The sequence below is a fragment of the Capricornis sumatraensis genome, chromosome 11 (assembly GCF_032405125.1).
Source record: "Capricornis sumatraensis isolate serow.1 chromosome 11, serow.2, whole genome shotgun sequence".
NCBI lineage: Eukaryota > Metazoa > Chordata > Mammalia > Artiodactyla > Bovidae > Capricornis > Capricornis sumatraensis.
The window spans coordinates 19,767,238-19,786,734 of record NC_091079.1 but is presented as its reverse complement, the minus strand read 5'-3'; the positions used below and the strand labels follow the sequence as shown (position 1 = coordinate 19,786,734).

The 19,497-nt window shown below is 56.7% G+C and overlaps 1 protein-coding gene across 1 annotated transcript in view; it reads right to left on the bottom strand.

The window, feature by feature from the left end:
- The window catches only part of ARHGAP39 (Rho GTPase activating protein 39), a 53,895-nt gene that overhangs the window by 28,704 nt on the left and 5,694 nt on the right, over positions 1-19,497 (bottom strand). The window contains exons 2-3 of the mRNA XM_068983976.1: positions 6,228-6,391; positions 1,036-1,470 (exon numbers count right to left, since the gene is read on the bottom strand). Of these exons, the coding sequence (XP_068840077.1) occupies positions 1,036-1,470; positions 6,228-6,391 (599 nt within the window). The remainder of the gene's footprint in view (positions 1-1,035; positions 1,471-6,227; positions 6,392-19,497) is intronic.

Genomic DNA, 19,497 nt, shown 5'->3' with positions numbered 1-19,497 from the left:
GCTTGCCAGAACACCAGAGGGATGCAGGGCTGTCTTTAAAGCTCACTTGCTTGCTTTTTCCTTGGGCACCATCCTAGGCTCTGCTTCATGAAGACAATTCCCAGCAACCTCTCAAGCCACTCTGGCTCACGTGCCCAGGCCCTTGCCCACAGCCTTGCCCTGTGTGTGCCAGGCTCCTGCACACCCTCAGCACAGGCACTGCACCCCCGGCCTGGCATGTCATCCTCCCAGGAGCAAACAGACCCACAGCCTTAGTCGGCTTTCAACTACTTTGTGACTTCCACTGTCCCCAGGTGAAACCTAGCCTGCCTGGTCTCCAAGGCCCATGTCCCATTCCTGCTCCTCCCTGGCTTCTCTCTGGTAACTTCCAGCCTATCAGGGTTTATCCAGGTCACATGCCCTCCAGCCATTTCTTCTGGACTGGGACCTTTGAGTGCTGGCCCTGGAGAGCAGCTCCCTGCGGTTCAGGCTCTGCCATATGGGCACTCGGGGCGCACAAGCACAGGGGGGGTGACATCCAGATGTGAGGCCAGCGGGACGTGGGGGCCCAGGTGTCCATGGCCTCACTGTCTGCAAGACCAGGAGGGAAAACAGCCACAGCGGCTGCTGGACAAGTCGACACCCTGGGGTGCCCAGGCCTGTGCTCTGCCCCGGTGCTGACCGCCTCAGACCTTCCTCTGCAAAACAGGGGTGATGCCCTCACCTCTCGCCCTCAGTGCTGGCGAGGTCAGTCAAGCTCGGGCAGGGAGGCCTGGAGTTAGGTGGAGTTGGCCGACGGACCCCCATGGATCTGCGTCCAGAGCACAACAGGCAGGCAGGCCTGGGGAGGGCACCCCTCCATCGCAGGAGCTCTGGAGGCCAGCTCTGGGGTGCCCCCATCCCGGGAGCACTTCCCACAGTGGAGAGAACCAAACAATTTCACAACTATCCAGAGAGACTCCAGCCCCAGCAGGGCCCAGAGGGCCTCGGCCAGCTCTGCCCCAGTGGGCACAAGGGAGCGGGTGGTCCCCCAGAGGCGGCAGGGGCCTGCCTCACCTGTCGCTCTCGTCCTTCACCATCCCCGGCGCGGCCTGCCGGCTGGCGCGGCCCACAGGCTCCAGCGCCCTGTCACCGGGGTCCAGCTCGGGTTCCAGGGACGAGCTGGTGCTGCCATCACGGCTGACGCTGCTGCCCCGCCCGGGGCTGTTCTCCGCCGAGGCGCGTGGCGACTCCGTGTTCTGTTTCAGGGTCTGCAGCTTGGCCAGGGGGATGATGTCGCAATCCTGCGGCCGGTGCCACACAGTGCGCTGGGTGCTGGCGTTGTAGTAGTAGAAGCGCGACGTGTTGGGGTCAAAGAGCTCCCACCACTGGTTCTCGCTGGTCCGCTTGATGCGCACGCCGGTCGGCGGGTCCCACACACACTCGCCAGTGACCAGGTTGGCGTACATGCGCTCACGCGTGCGCGGCTCGATGATCTCCACCCACTCCAGCCTGGGGGAGAGGGCAGCGTTAGGCAGGGCTGGGGGACCCCACCCATCCCAAGACCAAGGATCCCGCCCGTGAGGCCACATGCTCTGGGCCACACGTCCGCGGACTGGCGTATCCAGCACCAGACCTTCCTCATGTCTGCCAGCCTCGAAAGCAAGAAATCTCCTCACATACAGAGTAAAACCAAAGCTTACCTAAATTCCATCCACTCCCGATTTTCTAAACGCTCATCAGGGCCCAGTCCTGGGTGGCAGGGTCTTCTGCCCGGCCCCACATCAGGGCTGCCCTGGGTTCTGGCTTCCCATCCACAGGGGGCTGGGCCATGGGTACTGCTCACCGTCCTCCCAGACCGCATCACGTCCCTCCCGGATGCTTGGCTGCTCTTAGCAGCAGCCATCACTGGCTGCCAGTGCCACCCATCACCCGCAGAGGGAGGGGACACCAACATCACTGTGCTGTCCCAGTCAAAAGCAGAGCTGGTATCCCCCAAAAGCCCCCCAAGCACACCCAGCCCCAAGGACAAGCCTGTCATCCACCTAAGGTCCTTAAAAAAAAGTGTAAATTAAAACTGTTCAGAATAAGGCAATTTGCTCCAGCTGACAGGTAGGTAGCATATTTCCCTCTGCTTCCAAGTTTCTACACAAGTAACAATCCTTTAAATACCACTTCTGTGATAGGCCTGGTCCTCACCAGCACTGGGTTGGTCAGAAGCTTCCAGGACCTGCAGAGAAGGAGAGCACCTGTCTCCTTACTCTCTGCTGCAAGCCCAATTTTCCAGGCGGGAGCACAGGTGGGCTTTAGCAGAGGACTGAGGGGACAGTGTTGACAATCTTCTCTGAGAACCTCATCCCGCCCTTTGAGGCCAAATGTCCTCAGGGTGGGAAGGAGAGAAGGCACAACCCTGCAGGGCGATGAGCCTGCACCACACACATTCTCTCACACACACACTCTCACACCCAGATATGAGCCCCCACCACACACACACACACACACACACACACACACACTCTCACACCCAGATATGAGCCCCCACCACACACACACACACACACACTCACACCCAGATATGAGTCCCCACCACACACACACTCACACACACACACACACACACACACACACTCTCACACCCAGATATGAGTCCCCACCACACACACACACACACTCACACCCAGATATGAGTCCCCACCACACACACTCACACACTCTCACACCCAGATATGAGTCCCCACCACACACACACACACACACACACACACACTCTCACACCCAGATATGAGCCCCCACCACACACACACACACACACACACACTCTCTCACACCCAGATATGAGTCCCCACCACACACACACTCACACACTCTCACACCCAGATATGAGTCCCCACCACACACACACTCCACACTCTCACACCCAGATATGAGCCCCCACCACACACACACTCCACACTCTCACACCCAGATATGAGCCCCCACCACACACACACACACACACACACACACACACACACACACTCTCACACCCAGATATGAGTCCCCACCACACACACACACACACTCACACCCAGATATGAGCCCCCACCACACACACACTCCACTCTCACACCCAAATATGAGTCCCCACCACACACACACACACTCTCACACCCAGATATGAGCCCCCACCACACACACACTCCACACTCACACCCAGATATAAGCCCCCAACACACACACTCCACACTCTCACACCCAGCTGAGCCCCCACCACATACACTCACACACTCTCACACCCAGATAGGAGCCCCCACCACACACACACTCCACACTCTCACACCCAGATATGAGCCCCCACCACACACACACACACACACACACACACACACTCTCACACACAGATGAGCCCCCACCACACACACACACACACACTCACACCCGGATGAGCCCCGATCTCACACACACACACACACACTCACACCCAGATATGAGCCCCCACCACAAACACACACACACACACACTCACACCCAGATGAGCCCCCACCACACACACACACACTCACACCCAGATGAGCCCCCACCCCACACACACACACGCCCTGCAGCAGCCCTGCAGGCTTGGGGGCCTCTTTTGGATGCACAGTGTCTTCTGGAAGCTCTCAGAGCCAAGGTAGGCTGGCCGAGTGGGCAGGGTACAGCAGCTGGAAGGTGTGGCGCCGAGAGGGGCAGGAGATGAGGAGCAGTAAAGAGGGAGAGCCCTGAGGACCCTGAGGGCTGGCGGAGGGAACACAGGAGGGGGCAGCCTGAGGGGCCTGGCCATGTCGGGGCAGCAACCCCTGCAGCATGGCCATACCAGGCAGCCCAGTGGGGGGGGCGCCGGGGCTCTGTGCTTGCAAGCGTGGGACCACCGCCTAACCCGCCATTCTGCAGAAGGTGGGACAGGGCTGAGTAGGCATCGTGGGATCGGACGGCTAGAGGGACAGGGCAGTGAGAGGGTGCCCTCGACGCAGAGGGTGGGGCAGTCCTGCAGCAGCGCCCGCAGGTTGCAGCATCTCTGGGCCCCGCAGGCCTCGCGTGGCCTCTGATCTCTAGTGACCCTGCAAGGCCAGTGCCTGCGAAAAGTGGGCAGGAGGCCTCATGTGTACCCATTGTCATCCGTGTCCCCAGAGGCCCCTCCCAAGCCCAACCTCCACTGCCATCACCCTGCCCAGCTAAGGTGTGAGGCCCGACTCGTCCGCTCTTGCCTGCTGGCTGGCTGTTCTCCACACAGAGGGCAGAGCAAACTTCTAAACTTGGGAACCTGGCACTTTTAACTGGGAAGCCTCGTGCCCCTCCCCCACTAGAATGGAGATTCCTCCAACACAGCTCAGCGGGCACTGTCCGCTCTCAGCCTGAGGACACAGCCCCCACGCTTGGCAGCCAGAAGGCACTGCCCGAGGATACTCCTCACAGGGACAAAAGGGCCTGGAGACCTCGCTCCTGTGACCTCGCTCCTCGCTTCAGGGAAGTGAATTCTGCGATCCCCCTCAGCTGATGGCCTGCTTGCCCCTCGAGCTGCAGCATGGGATCAGCCGGGACAAAGGGCGGAGGTGCCCAAGGAAGGCCCAGCCCAGCAGAGATGCTCAGAAAGTACTGGACTGAACACTGTGAGCCCCAGGGAAGCTCCTTTTATACCTCTAAATACACTTTCAAATAAATTTACTGGTGGTAGTTCTCTCTGAATAAAGAAAAGAAGCTGGTTCCTTTTCGGCACACTACTGTGTGCATGTGGGCAGGACCCCATTTTCTCAGAAGAACGTTCTGGGTGCCCCCCACAGCACTTTTAATGAAGACCCCAGGGACCCAGGGGGCAGAGAATATGCTGGAACCCGGAGTCTGGTGAGGGTTGGGAGTAAGGTGGGTCGCAGCAGACCCCATGGCCTGGGGGGAAGGCAGGCCCTGTGCAGACCCCAAGTGGACCGAGCAGACACGCCTGTCCCTGGGGTCGCCCACACCAAGCTCCAGTCAGTGGGAGCGGCAGGGAACATGGCTGAGAAGGGTCAGAACCTGCGGGTGATGGACGGACCACCGTGGCCCAGCCACACTGTGGAAGCTGTCGAGTCTGAGGGAGATTCATCTGCCGACAGTGTCTGGCATGAAGTGGGAGGAAGACTCAAGATGGCGACGGTCTCTGGGTGTGACCGGCCGTGGCCTCTCCCCAGCGCCCAGGGGCTGCGTGGACAACTGCCTCTCTGTTCTCCAAGTTCTGCAGACTTTCACTTCAGACAGTGACCTCTTCAAAGACTCACTTCCAGAAGAGCCTAATGGGTGCCAAGTGTGTCCCAGGCAATCTATCAGGAGAAAGGGAAGCAGGTGTGGCCAAACACGTCGCCTGTGACACGGGGCCCTGCGATAGGATCCAAAGTGCGGAATAAACGACAAACCACGTGAAACAACAAACTCATGATTCCACGTGGAGAGGTTCAAGTGAATGCAAGACGCCGGCACTGGCCCCCCGGAGTAGGCCGGGTGCCGTGGCTGGGAGGCTGGCCGGCTCCACACCCACCCCAGGAAGGCCCAGGAAGGGTCGAAGCCCCAAAGCTGGTGAGGTGTGCAGGGGCAGGAAAAACAGCCACTGTCCCGAGAGCAGGGGTGGCGGGTGGCAGTGATCCTGCAGAGGGGCACAGTCCACTCAGAAGCCCTCAGACAGACCAAACCAAGGGCTCAATCTGTCCACTGGAAAGATGTCAATGTCACAAAAGGCACAGACAAGAAGTGGAGATGTTCCAGGGGACATGCAGCAGCCGCGGGGTGAATGGCACTGGAGGGGCCGGAAACGTCAAGAAGGAGGCAGGGAACCAGGGGCCAAAGGCAAACAGCAGCGCAGGAGACGGGAGCCTCAAGCCACATGGCGGCCCCTGTGCTGGACACAGGCCCTACCCTGCCAGTGGCCCAGAGCAGGGTGGGGGGAGCAGCGACCACACAGCCACCAGAGCGTGAATCCGGGTAAAGGGCCCCAACGTACACTGCACTCTTCTTTGGGCAACTTGTGGAATTATTCCCAAATTATGCCATAAATTACACAAACGAAAGTGACCACCTGCAGCTGCCTGCCCCGGCATGGATGCCTAGAGAGGGCCTAAGGGGCAGGGTCCAGCTGAGGGCTGGCATGGCGTCCACTGCCCACAGAAAAGCCCTCCCCGGCCTGCAGCACAGTGGCCGAGGGACGGGGGCGGGCCAGCCCCATGTGCCTGCTGCCGAGCTGAGCAAAAAGCTCTGGCTCCTCTGGTCCCGCGGCTCAGCCTCCTCACCTTGTGCTGGACCCTGACACCCGAGACTCCAGCAGGCCGGCATGCTGGCTCTCGCACTCGTAGTCCTGCGCCTGGGACATGGCAGCCTCTTCTTCAGGAGCCAGGCGGACGGCCGTCAGCCGGTCATCGGGACGCCCTCCAGCATCAGTCAGGAAGGCATCGCCCTACAAGACAGCAGAAGCCACGATGTTATGCCTTGGGGTTTGCGGCACCAACAACAGCCAGCCCAGCCCTTTTCATGGCCCAGGTCGCTGGTTAGAATGAAGTGCCCGACCCTGAACCCAGCTGGGATCTGGCTCCTGGAGAGGGCATTCAGACCCCTCGCCAGCTGGCTCTGGGCGAGTTGCCTGCTCCTCTGAGAGCAGAGTCCTTGCTTTTGAACAGGGACGGCACCACCCACTGGTGCTTCCAGGTGGGTGTCCGCGGTAAGAGGCTGGGCAGCACTTGAGGGTGGTCTACACACACACAGGGCCCGGATTTACAACCGAGGGGCTATTCCAAAATGGTGCTGCAATGGCACAATTTATACATGGGAAACAATGAACCTCGACCCCTTCCTCATCCGATACATCAAACTCAATTCTAGGTAAACCACTGCTCCAAACGTTAAAGACACAACAATAAGATGACTTCCCTGGTGGTCCAAAGGTTAAGAACCCGCCTTCCAGTGCAGGGGACACAGGTTCCATGCCTGGTCAGGGAACTAAGACCGCACACACCTCGGGGCAACTGAGCACGCACGTGGCAACTAGGGAAGCCTGCGCATGGCAATGAAGACCACCCCCCAGCCAAAAATAGATAAATAAAGTGAAACAATAAGACTTTTAGAGAAAATGCAGAAGAAAATCTTTGTGGTCTTGGAGTAGGTACACTTAATCAGACACAAAACCACTCACGACAAAAGAAGCATTAAAAATTGGACTACAACCTAAGAACCTCTGTTTATAAATCTTTACCATCGTGGGTATTACTCAGGCATAAAAAACAGTGAAATGATGCCGTCTGCAGCAACACGGATGGACCTGGAGATATCATACTAAAGGAAGGAACTCAGAAAGAGAACGACAAATCCCATATGATATCACTTTTACATGAAATATAAACTATAACACAAATGACCTTGTCTATGAAACAGACTCACAGACAGAGAAGGAACTTGTGTTGGCAAAGGGAAGTGTGGGGGAGGGAAGGATAGGGAATTTGAGATTAGCAGATACAAACTATATATAGGATGTATAAACTCCTACTGTATAGCACAGGGAACTGAATTCAAGATGCTGTGATAAACCATAATGGGGAAGAATAGGAAAAAGAACATATATATGTATACTGAATCGCTGCACCGTACACCAGAAATTAATACGACACTGTAAATCAGCTATAAGTCAATAAAATCTTTAAAAATAGACATTTTCTTCCTATTACAAGTAAAAACACAGACCCTGGGTGGGAGGTATTTGCTGCACAGAATACGTATAATGCATTACATATGCGTGTGTACCTATCTGACCTAACAAAGGACTATTTCCAGAACTCATATAAGGTTCCTAGGAATAAACAAGAAAAACCTAATACTCCACAGAAAAAAAGACAAAAGACTTGAAAACACACTTAAAAAAAAAAAATCCAGTAAACGCAGACAGAATTGTGCGCCACCTCTTTCGTCACTGGGAAATGCTAACTAAAAGCATCCTAGGACACTGGCGTGCCCAGCCGAGTGGCTGAGGCGCAGAAGACCCACCGCGGGCGCGCACGTCGGGGCTGCGGGCGCGCACGTCGGGGCTGCGGGCGCGCACGTCGGGGCTGCGGGCGCGCACGTCGGGGCTGCGGGCGCGCACGTCGGGGCTGCGGGCGCGCACGTCGGGGCTGCGGGCGCGCACGTCGGGGCTGCGGGCGCGCACGTCGGGGCTGCGGGCGCGCACGTCGGGGCTGCGGGCGCGCACGTCGGGGCTGCGGGCGCGGGGGAGTTCTCCCACCGGGGGCCCACAGCCCAGCCTCAGCACAGGGGGCCACTGCGGCAACCCGGACCTGCTCACCGTCCCCAGCGGCGCGTGGGTGTGTCTCCCAGGGGTAAGAGACAGAAACCTGACCTGGAGTCACCAGCGCCGCGGGCCGCCATCGCGCATGTCTTGGTTTACAAAAGCTCTCTGAGTTCCACGCCATTGCTTTCACACCTTTCCGTTCACATGCCTCCCACTTCAGGGAGACATCTGAAGGAGTGGGGAGGAGCAGCAGTGGACAGTCAGGAACCAGCGAGGGAGGCATCCACAACCCGCGAGGTGGTGGACTGGAGGTGGCGTCCTGGGTAGGCGCCTGCCCCCCTTTACTGTAATGTGGGGATCTGCACAGACGTTGCGTGTGTATACAGGTCAGTTCACACAAACACATGAGAGGGCCTAAGAGTAGCAACAGGCAGAGCAGCTCCTACACTCACGCCCAGAATCTTTGGAGACTGCGGAAAGCAGACAGACACGATGACCCTGGAGGGAGAGTCCTGCAGTCAGGTTAGGAAGACTTAAGACAAAAACACACCCCCACAGTGAAGGGGCCTGTCAAAGGGACAGCAGTGCCAAATAAAAAGCTTCCAGTGACCAAAGCTGGAACATTTTGAGAAAAAAGCCACACTAAATTGTAATGTGAAGTATAAATGTTCCTAAGTCCATGTTGATATGACACACGAGCAACAACGATGGGGAGAAGAGACAAAAGATCCCCTGCAGAGTACCACTGCTGCCGACACTCCAACTCCAGGACCCTCCTCCCAAGGGCACCCCCAAGGCCCTGCCCACAGCCCTCCCTCTGGAGCAGGGGGTTCTGTCTGGGCACCACGGCCTGGGCTGTGCTGTTCATTTCACACCCAGTTCTTCCCAAACCCGACTCGCAACATGCAAGCCAGCCCTCCAACCCAGGGCGTTTCCTGCCCTCCCTGGACGGCCTCTTCTCCAGACTTCAGCACCAACCACAGCTCCTCACCCGGCACTTCTCTGGCCATCTTCCGTCTGCTTGTCTCTGTGTGGCCGTTCTCTCCGGCCAGAGCAGCTGTCCCGGGGCCGCAGTCCTCGATGCAGCAGCCGCCCTGTGTCTGCGCGCTGCTCATGGGCCCTCGTGGCTGCCACAGCCCTGTACCCCGCCCTGGGCTCTGCCAGCCCCGCCCCCACTTCTTCTCCCAAGTGCTCAGCTCCCTCCCCTTCTCCTCCCAGTGTCTGCAAGAGGCTCCCACTCCAGCTTCTGGTCACTGTCTGTCTGCAAATGAGGACAGGGACAGGCCAGAGATGGGGAGCCCCTGCCAGCGTTGATGCTCCTGAAAGCTTGATCGCCAAATTTCTTTACAGGCTCTGCTCTGGAAATGAGTTTCTGGTCCAAGGACATTTTTTGGTTGCAAGTGACAGAAACCCAACTCCGACTGAAGACAGCGTTGCACCTGCACCCGGTAAGGCCGTCTGGGTTCCCAGGACGCCCAGTGCGGCTCTTCTCTGCTCTGCGCAGGCTGGCGTACTTCGTGCAACAGCACCTCAAACACAACCAGACGTTTCTTCCTGTGGTTCCAGCAAGTCTCCTGGTCTCTGACTGAGGACAGGGGCCCCTGCCTCTGCAGTGCTGTGAGGGGAGGGGCTGGAAGCTGGCTCCACGGGCATCTGAAGGCCCTCCTGCCAAAGCTCCTCTGAGGTGACCACCTGCCCACCTGCAAGCTGACTGACCAGGAGGCCTCTTCTCAGCCCCACCGTAAGGGGGACAAGGCCCAAGGCCCTGCCAGCACATCCCCGGGGATGGCCACTTCCCCTCCCTCCCCCACCTCACCCAGTAAGAATCTGGCTCTTGTAGAAAATGCACTTGGCACACCCGGGCCTTCCTCCTTCAGCTCATCTCTCACCAGACACCCACCTACATCTGGTTTACCCCAAGGCCCATGCAGACCACAGACCCCTTTCTGCCAAGTAAATGTCATCAACGGTCCCTCCCAAGTGCTCCAGTGGGGAAACTGCAACCTGCTCAAGGCTCTCGCCTTCTCCTCCTCCCTGTCCGGCTGACACCATTCTCCGGCTGTGCTTATCCCTGATTCACTGTAGATTAAATCCTGTTACCCAGTTTTCATTCTTTTTGTCCATTTCAGTGAGTTTCAGGGAGGGAAGAAGAATAAACAAGTCTCTGCTCAGCCATCATTTCCAGAAGGCCTACGTTCCATTCTCAATGCTGTTTTTAATAAGTTTTCCAAGTTCTGAACAATGAGCCCAACTCAGTCTCAAGCTCTGAAAGCCTGGCTCTGAGCTGGAGGCACAAGGCCGCATTCTCCTGCTCGGAACAGGCCGGGCTGGCATTTCCGCCTCCGCGCCTCCCGCCCAGCTGTTCTCACTGACTCCCCTCCTCTAGCGCCTGGCCATGCTGTTATGCTGAACATTGTGACCTAACCCCTCGGCAAATCAGAGAATCGGCCTATAGGTCAGAACCAGCTTTTCAGACCCTTCTGGGAAAGGATGTCTGATGCACCCACACAGAAAGGACACAGCTGTGCGGAGTCAACTGGACATGCGTGCAGTGAATCTCGGAGCCTGGTGCTGCCCTTCAAGCTCCCAGAAAGCTGCCACCGTGGGGCCAGCGCTCGGCTCCTGCCTGGCCTCGGGGTCACGCGCAGGCCATCAGGACACACAGGCCCTGCTCTGCTCACCCACAGGGCACAGCCTCCTCCTCGCCTTCCTGGGCTTCCTCACCAACACAACAGACGCGGGGCCCCTGCAGGACTGCTGAGGGAGCAGAGCACCTGTCACGTGTTTGCGAGCCGGGTCTCGCACACAGCCTGGCCTGTGGCCGGAACAGCCCCACACGGCACCCCAGCTCTAGGAGGTCAGTGAGAGATAGCTGTGGTCTGCATGGTCACGGGGGGCCAACGCTGACACTCCGTCACCCCAGAGACCAGAGGGCAGCCAGTCCCACCCCTCCAGGCTGAGCCCCCAGCCCCCAGATGCCTTGGCCCACAAAACCCCATGGGGGCTTCAGGGAGGGGTTGAGGGTAGTGCAGTGACCCCAGGCAGCAGGACAGGACAGGATCCCAACAAAGGCAGGGTTGCATGGAGAAGTCAATTCTGACTCCATGCTGAAACTGTTTCTTTGACTTACTTTTCATTGCTCTTGTTATTATAATCACACATAGTGGCCTGCCTCAGAGAATCCTGCCCCTCTCCCCGACTGTTAAAGTGCCTTTGTTCAGAGCTGTCTACCTGTAGATGGCACGAAGGACTAAAATGACACAACCCCCTGCTGGAGGCTTGCCATCCTAGTAAATGTTTGCAAGATTAATGACCTTTTTACTTTGTTTCCTCACCTCCCACCTGTCTCTGACACATAAAAGAACCTGGCATCCAGACGCCAGCAAGATAGTCACTTTGAGACATTAGTCTGCCATCTTCTTGGTCACCCGGCACTCTGAATGAAGTATTCCTTGCCTCAGCACCTCACCTCACGGATTCACTGGCCTGTTGTGCGGTGAGCAGAGCGAGCTTGGACTCTAGCAGAAGGAGCCAGGGGCACTCCTGTAGCTGGACAGCCTCCCTGTGACTGCCAGAGCACTGCCTTCTGCCAGTGCTCGCTGAGCACCCAGACCTTCGCTCGGCGAGTCCACTGCACTCACTGCAGTGAAAGGACCTGAGTTTCCAGTGAAGCTCAGCAAAGCCAGCGTCAGACTCTCTTGTGCTCGCTCCTGGCCCCGTCTGCCCCCACCCAGGAGAACACAGAGCCTCCCTGAGGAAAGGGAGCCCCTGACACTGCGGGACAGCAGAGCACAGGGGCGGCGACAGGCTGAGCGCCAGTGACCGGCTGCTCCCCAGGGCACTTCCTGCCTGCCCAGCCCTCCGCCAGGCTTCCATGGGTGAGACTGGAGACAGGACACCCCTGGCTGCCCTGCCCTGCTGCTCAGTCTCGGGTCTGGCTTTCTCCAGTGGCAGGTGTGGATGTTCTACCTGTTTCCACGGGTAACTGAGGCTCACCACTGGCCACCCTCACTCTGTCCTGGTCAACTCCCCAAAATGCTCCACAAACACCCCACACCTGAGGGAAGTTTCCTACCTCCCTGCCCACCAAGACCCCTTAAGACTGCCTGCGCGCAGGCCCTGGAGCTGCCACCAGGAGCCCTAGGCCGGCTCCACACCTGAGCTCTGCACCCCCACCTCTTGAAAAGCACCTGGCTGGAGGGGAAGCAGAGACACACGGAAAACTCACAAAAAATGCACTGGGACATGCCGACAGCCGCCCGTGGCTGCGCACCTGCAGTGCAGCCACTGGTGAACTCACTGGGCCTCTGGGCGCCCTCTCCCACTTTGCAGGCAGGGCCGCCCCTCCCCGCCCCACAGACCTGCCAGGCCGAGGCTGCAGCACTGGGGACTGCTGCCCGCTCCTCAGCACCCGGCTGCAGGTGCGCTCCAGTCACCTGTGGCTGAGCAGGTGCTTGAGCCCAGCTCCCTCCGCGGGCTGCAGAGCAGACATGCTCGGTGCTGGCTCCTGATGGGCTGCATCTGGAGCACGAGCCCCGGGAGCTGGACTGGCTGGTGCCCAGCAGCACTGCCCCCAGCAGGCTGGGGCCGGGCAGGACCCCGGCCCACAGCCAGGCCTCTCTGCCCCTACAGCCTGCATGGTGCGGGCTGTGAGACTCCTGAGCGTGTGAACACATGTGACTGCAGCGTGCACCGGTAAACCAAGGAGCCAAGTTCCAATAACAGGAGAGACAATGCCTTCCTGGCAGGGCCAAGCCGGCCAGGCCACCGGGAAAACTGGGGCCCTCATGCTGTAGACACGCATCTCCCCAAACACACACAGGATGTTAGCCCCAGGACCTCCTGGGAGAAAAGACTTTGGAGAACCCTACCATTTCTGTCACAATAATGAAACATGTAGCTCTGACCAACCCTCTTAAGAGAGAACACACACTATCATGACAGTTTTAAACTATGGAAAAAAAACTTTAATCTGCTGATGAGACAGGAAAAAAATTCAGAACCCCGGAGGGCAAAAGCCAAGTAAAACCAGGAATGGGGATCATTCTGCTGTGTGCATCTGAGGAGTATTTGTACCACTCAGGAGAGGCAGGGGAATGGACAGAAAGCCCTGGACGTGCCTGGGTGACGACCCTTGGAGACACCCCAAGGCTGATACCCTGAAGGCAGCAGGTAGAAAACGTAGCCCTCCCACCCAGAGGAAGCAGGAGCTGGGAGGAAGTATCTAATAGCTCCGGACTGTTTGGAAGGGAGTAAAAATATCAATTAAATTTTGATAAATGAATTCTCTGTGTTAAAATACCCAGGGCAGCCATGAGGGAAGTCAAGTGAGTGAATTCCAGTTCAGATAAGAAAAAAAAAATAGCCCAAATGGAGAAAAGAGGAATCTGTTCTCAATGACAGGACAGAGTATGAGGTAAGATGGTAGAAATAAATTCAAACAGTAATTTTCATAAACACAAATGGGTGGGTGGTCTAGGTAAGACAAAGACCATCAAAGCATATGTTTAAAGATCCAGATACATTCAACATAAGGATGTGAAACTGTGACAGTCAAGAGTGGATAAGACACGCTGGTCCGCGAGAAGGCCGTGCAGCTCCAGAGGTGGGGGCTCACGTCCGTGAGAAAGAAGAGTCGGCACGTGAATCGGGCTTCATCTCAGGGACCATCCCAGGAACAACTGAAAACAGACTCCATCGGGGCATAGAAGTCAAAGGTCCCAACAAAGGCCAAAAGACCAGCTGCTCGGGCACAGTGCTCAGTGAATGAGAAGACCTGACCCCAGCAGTTGTCTGGGGTCACAGCTCACAGGAAGAAGGAAGATGTAGGCAGTGTTTCCAAAAGCAGGGGCCTGGGCAGGGACGGGGTGAGGGGCGGGCGTCAGGAGGTGCCTCAAGCAGGTGGGGTTGCAGCTACTGCAGGATGTCACCTCTACAGGAACCTAGAAACCCAGAACCACAGTCACCCCCGTGCACTGGTCTGCACCTGAGTACCGTCCCTGCCCTAGCTTTGGGGGGGCATCCATGCTCCCTGGGCAGCACAGCCAGGACAGCAGGTCAGGACAGAGACAGCCTTCTGGCGGCACGAGAAGCCCACACGCACAGTCACCCCGCAAGCAGCTGCAAGGCCAAGACAGGGCAGGAAGCGTGGAACCCACAGCTCAGCAGGTGGCCCGAGTGGAACATGCCACTGCCCAACCAGACCCGGAAGATGCACTTCTCCACAAAGCTGCCTCAGTTTCAGCATCTCAACAGGCACAGCCCTCACCCTGGCTGCATCACTTATTGAGCACCTACTGTATACAGAAAACACTTGGCAAGAGCTCTAAAAGCATGATCACATTTCCCCTCTCACCCAGGTCCTCACCTCACAGGATAGAAAATGAGACCCCGGTTTTTAAAAGGCAAGCGTCTGAGCTCACGCCCCACAGCTGGGCCAGGCTGTCCGTCCACACTTCTCTCCCTCCTCTGCTAGCAGACCCCTTCCCTGAGGCCTTCCAGGTGTCTGAGCCCTTCCAGGTGTCTGAGCCCAGGCCCTGCCTGCACCTCGCCCCACGTGACGGGTGCAGTGAAGCGGCAACGTCCTAGAGGACCACAGGGGAGGATGTGGCCTGCCTGCTTAAGTCCCAGCCTGGGTTTGGGGCCTGAAGCTGCTGGGTGCTTTGTCCCCAACAGGGAGAAGCTTCTCAAAGGAAAAAAAAAGGAGGCAGAAATAAACAGTAGGAAAAAGGTGAATGACCACGTGGCACCTGGATCCAGTCACCCCTGATGCAGGCAGCCCTGGGAGGAGCCAAATGAGAGGGCGATGATCCCTTGTCCCACAGTTGGGTCACACTGGTGATGAACAGAGTCCTCGTGGGGCCATTTAACGCCCCCGCCCCGCACCTGCCGCTGTCACGAGGAGCAGGGAAAGGTTGAGGAGGAGAGCAGGAGCCGGGGCACAGCAGAAGGGCATCTCCAGTCTGTTCCATCTCCAAGGGCCTGGCTTGCGGCAGGCAGGCTGCCCCTCCTGGCTGCAGCACAAAGGAAGTAAGGAGGGCTCACCAAGGCCGCAGTAAGAGCTGGCGCTTCGGGAGCGGTGACGCAGGTCGGGGACACACAAGCTCCCACCCAGCCTGTGTCACACTGGCCTCAAGGTGGATGTCGTCCAGGACGGCCCTGACCCTGCAGTCATCAGTAATGTCCAGCATGAAGCAACTGTGGGAGCTCATGAAGGTTGGGACGCATGATGGGGAAACAGCAGCAAACGCTCAGAGCTGGACAGCAGGCCTGGAGGAGGCAGTGGCGCCCAGAGACGGACACCCCCACCATGAAGGGCCAGCACGGGGAAGACAACGCAGGTATCACCGCCGGGGAAAGGAGACCCACGCTCGGCTGCGGCGGGAGAGCTGACACCTCCCCGGATCACGGACAGTCTGAGCAGAGGGCACCCTCAGGCCCCCAGCCGGCCTGAGCAGAGACTGCCTGCAGGTTTGGGCTCAGAGCCCTGGAGCAGGCTCCCTGCACTCACCCAGAGGGACAGACCGCCTGCCCCCTCACGAGGTGCCCCAGCCGGGGCTTAGGTGACCCCCTGGCGGCAGCTCAGGGGTGCACCGCCCCCCAGGCTCAGCCACCTTGTCACGCTTCCCATCCCGTCACCTCTGTGCTGTTCTCATTAAACTCCTTTCAGCTAGTTCACAAAGCCTCTCTTCAGCTACTTATAATCTGACATTTAGCCAGTGGGTTAGGGTTGTTTCTAGAGATTCCATTTGGTCTGTCTCAAATCTCCCTGGCCCTTCCTGTCGGCTTCCCATCTTCTGCTTCTCACTGTGGTCTCTTCTCACTGCCTTGAGCTCCTGGGAGCCTTCGGATGAGCCCAGGGTGCCAACAGGGTTAGTGTCGGCTTTCCTGCCGCAGAACACAGCCCGGAGTCCTCAGGTCTCCTCCCGGCTCCCACACTGTCCTGGTTTGTCTCCCTCCCTTTACTCGCCCTGGCCCTGGAAGCCGATCTATTAAGTGTCACCTTCCTATCTATTCAGCAGGTTGTTTGGGAGACGGAAACTGTATGCACAGGTTCAACCTGCCATCCTCACCTGAAAGTCAATATGCTTTCTTTAAAATATTATCTTTATGGGAAAAGTAGGAGCTGGATTTTAGAAATTTTAATTAACTAAAATTTAATTTTCAACATAGAAATTATCTCAAAATACAGAAAGAATAATTTCCTAACCTCATCATCTATTAACATTAATCACTTTACAAATACAGGCATACCCCCATGGAAATCATCCTGATTAACATTTTTTGGTAGAATATCTTTTGGGTTTTGATAGTTTAAAAGTTCGTAGAGTATATATACATATATATGTATAGCTGAATCATTTGTACAACAGAAATTAACACTGTAAATCAACTAAATGTTGATAAAATTGTTTAAAGTTCATAAATCATATAGTTATTCTAACACATATTTCAGTTAATGGTTATTAAAGGGGTAAAATTTTACTTATGTCAAAAAACTAAATCAAACATTTCCTTAGAACAACATGCAGGGAAAAAACTTCAGGCTGGATTTGAAATTCAGCTGGGAGAAGCATCCCTTGGGTCTCAGTCAGGAAAGAACCCGCCTGCTGCACGGGAGACCAGGGCTCGACCCCTGGGTCAGGAGGACCCCTGGAGGAGGAAATGGCAGCCCACTCCAGTGTTACTGCATGGAGAACCCCATGGATAGAGGGGCCTGCCAGATGACAGTCCACGGGGTCACAAAGAGTCGGACACGGCTGAGTGACTAGCACACTTGCTGTGCACGTCCGAAGTGTCCGGGCACGTGCTCCTGGGGCATGGGCCTCACAGGCCCTCTTGGCAGGTGGACCGCGCAGAGGCGTCCAGCATCAGGGAAAGGCCAGCCCTGCAGCCAGAAGACTTGGGCTGGAAACCCATCCCCGCCAGCCTGCTTCTGACCCACAGGCACTGTGCCTGAGCTGCGAGGGGAGTATTTCTGCTCCTGCTGCACCCAATCTCAGTAACCTCAGGGCCTTTGCTCATGCCGTCCCTTCCCCCTGAACACGCCCCACCTCCGACTGAGCCTCACCCTGGCCCCTCATTCCTGGGGGTCGTGGCCCCTGCAGAGGTGCATCACGGGACCACCGGGAAGGGTGGGGTTGTTCCTCTGCCTCCTCCTCGATGGAGCACAGTTGGGAGTGTTTGTTCTGATCCTTCTTATGTGTCAGTGTGGGGAAGAGCAGGGGAGACAATTTGTCCACGTGTTAAACCCCCATAACGGCCACCTGTCCTTGTTCTCACTGCTGCAGACCCCCAGGGATGTTGTCCACACCCCCCAGTTGTCGAGCCCCCACTCACCGTCCCCAAGCGACCTCTGACACCAGCTCTCAGCAGCCTGGTCTCCCACCCACAGGCCGTGGCTGCCTGTGCAGCAAGTATCTGAAAGCAGACTCTGGTTATTCCTCATAAACAAAACAGCAACCTGAAAGCAACTTTAAATTGTGTCAGGTTAGGAGTGCTGGTGCATGAGGAAAAGAATTACCTACTCAAAAGCTAAGTGAACTAGAGGACAGGACTGAAATTCATGCCGAATGCCTGAGAAACAAGCAGGGAAGCACTGTGCCGGGGAGAACGGACTGGAGACCCTGTTAAATTCCAGAGAACCACTGAAGAAGACACAGCGAGAGCGGCCCCGGACAGTGATTTCTGGAGCAACAGTACCACCTGGTGCACACGTGTACATTTTTGTTGTAAATAAAATAAACCCACAGGCAGGTTCACTGCATGAAGGACTGAATGTCCTAATAGCTACCACCGAAAAGAGCAAGATCAGTGGTCTGAAAGGACACCAGCAGGTTCCTGGACCCCAGGCCTAGACAAAAGGGCAGAGTCTAAGCCACCTTCCTGGACCACAGCTGGCCAACCTAACTCCCTCCTAGTGGGCGTGATGGGGAAGAAGTGACACTGTGACCACTGAGACCCGGCTGCAAAAGAAGCTGCAGCTCCACTGCCAGCTCTTGGGATGCATGCTCTGGCCACCAGCAAGGAGTTAGCTGCAAGGTGCTGTGCGTGGGTCCTGGCTACTCCTCAGTCAGACTCCAGTGCACGCGAGGGAGCTTGGAGATGACCCCTCCCTAGCCCCGTCTGAAATGCAGTCACACAATATCCCATGCTGAGTGTCTCCTGAATTCCTAAGCCACAGAAACCATGAGAGGTGATAATACAAGACTGTTTTAGGCCCCTAAGCTGTGGGGTGATTTGTTAACGAGAATAAAATAACTAGAGCAATCATCTACAGAGGAACACCAATCAGGGACTTCCCCAGTGGTCCAGTGGCAAAGATTCTGCACTGCCAACGCAGGGGACCCAGGTTCAACCTCTGGTCAGGAACTAAAGATCCCACATGCGCCAACGAAGATCCACGGCGGCCAAACCAACGCAAATCAGAGACAGGTGACAAACAACGTGAGGTCTACGGGCTGGGAGATTCGTATTTTACATGCTTCACACAATCCCAATGGCTAGGAACACAGGCTGGCCACTAGAGAAGTCACAGCAAGTGGCTCAAGGGTCTGTCACGGAACCACCAGCAGTATCTCGGGATGACATTCCTGTAAAGTCCAACTTATGAAGGAAGCCCCCATGCCTCTGGTTCATGCCGGGCCTGCAGGAACGTTAGGAAAGGACTGAGGGAGACAGCGGAACAAGCAGAGAAGGGCAGCCAGGGAAGCACACAGGCCCCAGAAGTGGAGGCCAGAGGCGGCGTGCCAGGCCTGGGACAGCGCCCTGCAGCCACACTCGGGGTCCACCAGCCTGCAAGAGGACGGGAAACATGCTCTGCTGACTTGGCCTCCTGGTGTTGAAATTAACTTTTTAGAACCTTACACACGTGTAACACTCAGTAGTGTACAGCATCCTCTGAAATTCAGTCATGCTCCAGCCCACCGCCTCTGGAAGACAAATGGAGATGCAACCCAACCCTCAGACACGAGCCAAGGTTTGGCTGTGAAGTGATGTGACCGATTCACCTGTGATGGACCGCATCCCTCAGGGCGGCGGCAAGGCCGAACTGAAGGCTTCCGCGCTGCAAACAGTGCTGTGTCCCCTCGGCCAGCCCCTCAGGGACTGACTCGGGGTTATCGTCCCCACCACCAGACTACTTATCACGACCCCGGGATGGAGTCAACACTAAGGCCTTGGTCCCCACCTTGGAAAGTTCGCTTCTGAAAAATCCTAGTCACTTTTATTTTTAACAGCTTTATTGAGATATAATTCATATACCCTGAAATTTACCCATTTAAAGCATA